General features: G+C 37.2%; 1 protein-coding gene across 1 annotated transcript in view; it reads right to left on the bottom strand.

Annotated features, from left to right (window-relative positions):
• Nucleotides 1–587: 587 nt before the first annotated feature.
• The window catches only part of GHITM (growth hormone inducible transmembrane protein), a 30893-nt gene continuing 22848 nt past the window's right edge, over nucleotides 588–8632 (bottom strand). The window contains exons 6-8 of the mRNA XM_007954234.2: nucleotides 2649–2837; nucleotides 1750–1921; nucleotides 588–672 (exon numbers count right to left, since the gene is read on the bottom strand). Coding sequence (XP_007952425.1) covers nucleotides 588–672; nucleotides 1750–1921; nucleotides 2649–2837 — 446 coding nt within the window. The remainder of the gene's footprint in view (nucleotides 673–1749; nucleotides 1922–2648; nucleotides 2838–8632) is intronic.

Below are 8632 nucleotides of genomic sequence, written 5' to 3' on the forward strand. Positions count from 1 at the left end.
AGAAACAGCAGGAGAGTGAATCACCTGAGTCTGTGTCTCATACTCAGTGCTTCTGCTAAATGTACCAGAAGAATGTACAACAGTGATCACTTGTTTATTTCCAAACAGCCAAATGACTCTCACTGACTCAGTCCTAAGTATTCAAAAAGAGACTGTAGCTGTAGTTGATTCCTTGCTTCTGTTGCCTTTACCAAACCTCTGTGTCACTTAAGTCATTATTTACAGTATTCTGCATCCCAAGCATATGGAGGTAAAACAAAGGTCTGCTAATTTTTACTTAACTAAATAAACTTAAAAGTAGGTAAAATACTTCAATTCTTATAATAAAACCTTACTTCTAATATTTGTTAAAACATTTTACAATCACTCAAGCATGAGAACTGGAAATGTTTGTGCTTATCTGCAACAGAATTTATCCCCCAGAAGAAAAAGCAGAACTGAAGCATCACATTATACTGGAACACTGAAAAATGTTGGCATCTTCTTGTCTTCTAAACTTCAACAAAAGCTGCTTATACAAACTATTTAATGGTATCTGCCCCAATGAAACAAGTAAGATATCTGATGTATAAGAGATGCCAGAAGCTTCATTTCTTTCTGTTGCTTCCAGTTGCGAGCATAGTGGCAACTCGCATAAATATATTTAATGTATCCATGTAGATTGCCAACATCCTAGAAAAGAAAGTTATGCTCATTATGTATGATGCAATTCTAATAAAGATGATAAACTATTTCTTAATTCAGAAAAAACACCACCCATTAATTGTCATAGATATATAAAACGGAAATTAAAAATAAGATGCTTAATTGCCCCAAACTACAATATAGTCAAGGTTCCTTTCCCTTGTGTTAGACTATCTTTTAAATGTTAATGGCCAGTGTTTTAAATCCTAACTCTACCCTCTGACTTTCTACTACAAGTTTAGCATTTTGCAACGAAAACTGGGTGATAGACAATGAAATAATCAAAACAAAACCAAGAAACACCTTTATAAAAAGTTGTCAGACACAAGTCTGGCATTCTTAAATATAAAATATCCCTTGCTCCCCAGAGAAAACTACTATAAACCTGTAAGCTTTATAACATTTTTAAAAAACTATTACATTAAATTTTATTTTTAGACAAAGAAAAAATCACTTTTTAAAACGTGACAGACGTGATGAAAAGTCAAGACAAATATGTAAATAAAATAACCTACTTTGGCAGAATCCAAGAAAGGAAAGCAGCATTATTGCATAGCATTAGTGTCAGCAAAGGAGCTCTGGTGGCGTAGTGCCTAAGGCACTTGACTGTTAACCAGAAGAGTGGCAGTTCAAACCTACCAGCCACTCCTTGAAAGGAGGGTTGGGCAATCTACTTCTGTAGAGATACAGCCTGGGAAACCCAAGGAGGGGTCGTTATGAGTTGGAAACAACTTGACAGCAGTGAGTTTAGTGAATAGTGTCAGCAAAAGGTGAAGAAAAATGGATTCTTCATACTCAGAAGTTTAACTGACCAACAAGAGCCTTTTGCTGCACCATAAGGCCAGTTAACAAAAATACGTAAGATACTGTGAACTAACTGAATGGGTATGACACTTAGTTGCAATATAATCAAAAGTTCTCTGGATACATAATGTACTAAAAGAACAGACAAAACTGCAACAGAAGAAAAATAGTAAGAGCCCACAAAGTTATAAAACAAGACAGGTCAAAATAACACAAATGCTTTACTTGAAAGAGTGAAAGAGGACATTACAGAATACTTACGAGTTGATGGGATCATATTTTTGAACTCCGTATGTTGGTGTCATTTCTGCACGCTTGATTACTTTTTGGGTATCATACAGAAGGAACATGCTGAAAAGAACTAATCCACCATACATGGCTACTGAGTACAGAGTGGCACCGGCCACAGTGGTAGGTGGTAGAAACATAGATCCTGAAATCAAAATATGAAAAATTATTATTTTTTTCTTTCAAAAGTACTTTTCTATAATTGGACTTATAAGCTGCCAATACTTAAAAAGTATGGATCTGGTGGGAGAAAGAAGGGCTGTTTATGCACATGGAGACAGCTCAGGGGGCAGGAGCACATGGAGGGATAGACACAGGGAAGAGGTAACTATTGGGAGATGTGGGAGAGGAGCTGTTGCATTGGGGTAAATTGTAGTCAATGTCCTGAGACAAAGTGTATGTGAACTGCTGTATGGAAAGTGAATTTACTTGTAAACTTTCACCCAAATCACAATGAAAATAATAAAAATAAAAAAAAAAAGTATGTAGCTGGTATAATGTGCAAGAAAGAAAACATGTAACTGAATCTATGTACTATCTAATATGTAATTTAGAGTTCAAAGCCCACAATATGCATTCTCTAGTGGCTACTTGCCCACATTACAAGAATGTTCTTGAATCAGAGCAATTCTCATGTTCTCCATCTACCTATCTGTTTTAGATATATTTGGAAAACCCATTAATAATGATTTACAATGTTACCAAGATTTTTATTTGATGCCAAATAATAAAATCCAGTCAAGTTGGCATGTATCTTTGAAACAATCTTTAAAAAGGACTTAATAAATCTTCTTCATCAGGATAACTGAGTATTTTAGATAATTTTAGGACATTATGAACTAAGAATTGAGTGTCAAAGCACAGTGGCTTACCCAGTGAGGACACAAAGACAAGACCAAGGCCCACTCCCAGGGGTGCACCCATGTTCAGAAATTTCTCACTGGGAGCACACATGGCCACTGCAGAGAGGCCCCCGACGATGCCGGCTGTGTACCATACAGCTCTGATGAGAAGAGGTCCCCCTAGTATTGCCAGAGGAGCCACAACTGCTCCCATCACACCTAGAGAAATGGAAAGTGCTCCGTTAAGTACTCAGAAAATGATTACCAAGGAGGAAATGCTACTTCGAACTGATATGCTGTCTTAACATAGTATACATTTTGTTAAACAGTATGATTAAAGTTTTTCTTTTATTTAAAAAGTTCTACCCTCCAAAATTCTACAACCAAAACCTACAGCTATCCAAATTCTCTAACACAATATTAAAACTATTTTCAGTCATAGTCACAAATGAAAAGCTCAAGTACTAATCTTTTAGTAATTTTGTCAAATATAGTTTGTTATTTGGATCTGAGTCTACTATAAGATTTTACAGCAATAATCATATATGTAAAAATTGAGATAAAAAGCTTAAAATGAATAATTCAAGGTCAAACCTACTGCTGCCAAAAGAACATAAAGTAAAATTAGAGAAAGAGTATAGATGCTAATCTTAAAACTGGAGAACCTTCAAGGGCAGACGCTACTGTTATTTTGTGTAATAGAGAAGGCTAACATAGTTTGTAAAAAGTAATTTTAGTTGTCAGATATTTATAAACATTTTCATAAAAATTACAATGAAAAGGTCTCAATAACTTAATTAGCAAGGTAAAGGAAATTCCTTAATTAATAATAGTCTTAGATAAGGCATTAGCTCAGTGTTGAGCGGATCAAAGTACCCTTTTCTTAAACACTAAATGTGCATAGTTTAACTCATGGAAGAGAGGAATAGAGCTATTCTCACACTGAAGTTTGAATACTACTGTGCCTCTGTTGCAAGAGTAACAGATGCAGGTCAAGTAATAAGGTTAATAGAGCTGAAGATAACGAGTAATTAAAAAAAATATATATATAGCTCTAGGAAACAAACTAGATAATATTTTCTTTTTTATAAATTTTTATTAAAGTTCCTATCAGTTTTATAACTGACATTAAACTTTTAAACAAAACTTTTAAGCAGACCATTCAGATATGTTAAAATGATAATTTCTGCTAAAAATCTTACATGTGTAAGACATTTGCTGTTCAAGAACAATTCAATTACAAAACTAACATGGATAGCTCAACATTCCTTTTATGAGTGAAAACTGATGTTGAAACTGTTCAAGAATTAACAAGGCAGGTCTGAGGCTGCTATCCTTATAAGGTTAGCCCTTGGTTGGCATCTAAGAACTTGGTTTTGAATCATTTCCTAACCAGTAAGGACGGCTGAACATGCCCTGACTACCTGTTCAAACAATGTGATTTGTGCTAATTCCTAATTTCCATCAGAGATTCTAAATTCCAATAGTTGCTAGGCAGAAGCCTATGTGACCAGTTACCAATAAAAACCTTGGGCAGTGAGTCTCTAATGAGCTTCCCTGGACAGAAACATGTACATGTTACTATATTTTCACTGCTAAAGAAAGGAACATGTTTGGTGTGTCCCCTCACAAGAGAGAGAGCATGTTCATGGTTTTCTCCAGACTCTGCCTGTGTCTTTTTCTCTTCCTGATCCTGTTGTGTAGCCTTTTGCTGTACTAAACCGTAGCTGTTGAGTACACCTTTATGTTAAGTCCTGTGATTCTTCCTAGCAAATAACTGAATATGTCGGTGGTCTTGGGGATCCCCCAGCACACATATCCTGATTCAATAATATCAGATAGGAAGAGTTTCCTAAGCAATTCAGGCAGAAACATTTATTTTAAACTTGAATTAAAACTACACAGCTATTTTAATTGAATCCAACAAGAAACTAAGTGTCTCCTTAGAGAGAAATGAAAAGACATTGAACCCATTTTTTTTTTAAAGTAACTTATTGTTCCAAATGAAATAGGTGTAGAACTAGATTTACTGGCCAAGACACAAAATCTATTGCATTAGAAATAGTGCAAAATGTGCAGAGTTCAGATGGTAAAGATTCTGGCATTTCAATTAGAGGATCTGTACTCAAAACAAAACAACATACACTTCAAGACATCTTATCTTCTACCCCCCCTGCACTGAACACTAATGACTACTGGACAGAAGAGTTGTGGGAAGACATTAAGAACATCATACATGAAGAAAGCAAAAGGTCATTCAAAAGATAATAAAGAGGGAAAAGACCAAAACAGATGTCAGAAACTTGCTCTGACTCTGAAACTTGCTCTTAAGTGCAGAGTAGCAGAAGTGAATGGAAGAAATGCTAAGTAAGAGCTGAAAAAGAAGATTTCGGCTTCAGATGACAAGGTAAACTATTATGATGAAATGTGTAAAGACCTGGAGCTAGAAATCCAGCAGGGAAAGACATTTCTCAAGCTGAAAGAACTGAGAAAATTTAAGCCTCAAGTTGCATGGCTGAAGGATTCTATGGGCAAAAAAATTGAATGATGCAGACACCATCATTAGAAGATGGAAGGACTACATAGTCACTGTACCAAACCAGTTAGCCACTGGTTAACATTCAACCATCTCAAGAGGCAGCACATGATCAAGAACCACTGGTACTGCGGTTCTTTTTAAAAAGGTTCTTTTAAAAAGTACTGGTACTTTTTAAAAAGGAAGAAGTTCAAGCTGCACTGAAGGCACTGATGAAAAACAAGGCTCCAGGAATTAATAAAATATCTACTGAGATGCTGGACGAGCTAAGCTAACAAATGTGGAAGACAGCCACTTGGCCAAATGACTAGAAGAGATCCATATTCATACCATTCCTAAGAAAGGTGATCAAATGGAATGATGAAATTACTGAACACTAACATCATGCTAGTAAAATTTTGCTGCCAATTATTCAAAAATAGCCACAGGGAACTTCCAGAAGTTCAAGCCAGATTCAGAATAGGATGGAGGAGGGATATCATGGCTATGGATCTTAGCTGAAAGAAGAGAATAATGAAAAGATATTTATCTGTGTTTTGTCACCTATGCAAAGGCATTTGACTCTGTGGGTAATAACAAATTATGGGTACCATTACAAAGAATGGGAATTCCAGACCACTTAATTGTGCTCATGGGGAACCTGTATTATGGATCAAGGGACAGTCATTCTAACAGAACAAGGCAATACTACCTGGTTCCAAACTGGAAAAGGATATGGCATGGTTCTATCCTTTCACTTTACTTATTCAATCCACATGCTAAAAAAATAATACAAAAAGCTAGATGTCTGGAGGAAGACTTATTAATAACCTGCACTATGCAGATGACATAACCTTGCCTGCATAAAATGAAGATGACATAATGCAGTTATTGATGATGAATGAAGTCTATAGCTTTCAGTACTTTCACCTGAAAGTGAAGACAATAAAAATCTTCACAAATGGATAAACATCATGATGAATGGAGAACAAACTGAAGTTGTGAACAGTATCATTCAACTTGGGTCAACAATGCCTATGGAAGCAGCATTCAGGATATCAAACATCATACTGCTTTAGGCAAATCTCTGGCACAAGACTTCTTTAAGCTTTTAAAAAAGTAAAGATGTCACTGATGACTAGGTGTACCTAACCCAAGTCATGATCTTTTCAATTGCCTCATATGCATGTGAAAGCTTGACAATGAAAAAAGAAGACAAAAGAATTGAGTATTCAACTTGTGGTGTTGGTAAAGAATACTGAAAGTATCCTGGGCTGCCAGAGAACAAACAAATCAGTCAGAAGAAATACAACCAGAATGCTCCTTAGACATGAGGATGTGAAACTTAAGCTCCTTGACTTTGGACCTATCAGAAAAGACTAACTGTGGAGAAAGAGCAAGATGGCAAAGTGAGTGGAGGCTCTTATTCATTCCCCCACAACTAACCCACTGAACAATGAATAACAAGCACAGACTAAAACTGAAATCTCAGAACTCTACATGGCAGGAGAGATGTTGGAGAGTCAAGATGAGCTCAGAAGAGGGGAAGAGAAGGAGCAGGGATGGCACAGAAATTGGAAGAACCAATTTGTTAACACAGGAACACTTGTTTATCACAGCCATTTTGGAACAAGGATGGGTAACACCCCAAAAAGGAACTAATCTGAGGATGTTGTAGCCCATTTTTTTTTTTTTTTTTAAGTTTGAGCAAAGTGGCCATGGCAGTTTGTGGGCTGCACAATTAGGAGCAGGTGAAGGACGACTGTGAAGCTGCAAGAGAGTACTGCCGAATTTTACTGAGGTTCAAGACTGAAGGGCACTAGGAGCAGGAAGAACACAGCAGGGAGAGGGGAATACTTCAGACAAACAGGGTGGCACAGAGGGAAATAGCCCACAGCAGGACACTGGGGGTGAGCCTGTGCAGGAGCACCTGTGAAAGACAGAGTGAGTCCCCCATCACTGCCACAGGAAGGTCGAGCCCCAACACTTATATGTCAGTATCTGCAGCCAAATAAGCCCCTCTTCGTAAGGGTGGGTACTGAATTCAAGAAATCAAGCGTCCAGAACTCCTCAATTGGTAATGGGAAAGAAAACGAAAAACCCAAAAACCTAAGGTAAGAGTGCCCTCTAGTGGTTCTCAGAAAAAGATAACAAGCCTGTGGCCAAGGGATTGGTTCTGACTCAGTGACCCTGTGGGGCTGAGAGCTAGCCTAGAATAGCTGCTGGGCACAGGCCCTGGCCTTTCAGTTGGCAGCCTGGGTGCTTGTTTGCTGTACTACCAAATAGAAAATTTCTCCACACAACAACCAGAATACGTAATTTAAAGTAAAAACCAAAAGATAACAAAATAGCCCAAGTTCAACAAAACAAAACCACACAAAATCACAACAAGAAAACAAAACAAAACAAAAAACAATCAAACTAACTGTCGTTGAGTTGATTCAACTCCTAGCAACCGCTTCTTGGGTTTCCGAAACAGTATCTCTTTGGAAGTAGATTGTTCAACCTTCCTTCTGAGGAGTGGCTGGTGGGTTTGAACCGCCAGCCTTCTGCTTAGCAGTCAAATGCCTTAGGTACTATATCACCAAAGCTCCCCACAAGAGAAGAAAGGCCAGTTAAAAGTAAAACATGAAGAAGAGGGAATTTCTTCTGTGGTAGCCAGAATAATGCAAAGAACTGAATTTTCAGATAATGGTCCTAAGTATGTTTCAAGAAAGCAAAAAGCACACAGAAATCAAACTAGTGGAGATCAGGAAACAATGGAGGAACAAAATGATAAAGACGCAACATGAAAATTGAAAACATACAATGAAAAAAAATCTTCTCAAGATTTTCAGGGAATAAACTCAATTAAATCTTGCAAACAATGTGGGTTTCTCAGGCTGTCAATCTTTACAGAAGTAGATTGCTCTATCTTCCCTCCTTGAAGTGGTTGGTGGGTCTGAACCACTGACCTTCTCCGAGTAGCAGCCAAAAGCCTTATCTACTATGCCATCAGAGCTCCTTAAGAAATAGTATAAAGTAAATTTATCAAATACAGGTTGTATACTGATGTTAACAAAGATACACCATCAGAAATGGGGGAGAGCAGGGCATTTCATGAATATATTTATTACATTAAGGTTGTATGTTAATTGTTGTTCATATGTTAAACACTGTAATTTTAAGTCGTGTAATATAAAATGGTAATCACTAAGAAATCACCCAAAAAGAAACACTGAGAAGAAGGAAGTTAGCAAAAAGGCTCATCAAAAGGAAGCAGCCAAATACAAATAAAAACAGAATAAAAATTATAAAAACAAAAAGATATGAAACATTAAAAAATAGCTAAATTAGTGAGGCAGACACTTCTTTTTCAGTTGTTGTTGTTATGTGCTGTCGAGTCAAACCCGACTCATAGCGACCCCTCCTTGGGTTTCCGAGGCAGTATCACTACAGAAGTAGGATTGCCCAACCTTCCTTCTGAGGAGGAGTGGCTGGTGGGTTTGAACCGCCAGCC

The sequence above is a fragment of the Orycteropus afer genome, unplaced genomic scaffold (genome assembly GCF_000298275.1).
Source record: "Orycteropus afer afer isolate SDZICR_OR568_19922 unplaced genomic scaffold, OryAfe1.0 scaffold00449, whole genome shotgun sequence".
Lineage (NCBI taxonomy): Eukaryota > Metazoa > Chordata > Mammalia > Tubulidentata > Orycteropodidae > Orycteropus > Orycteropus afer.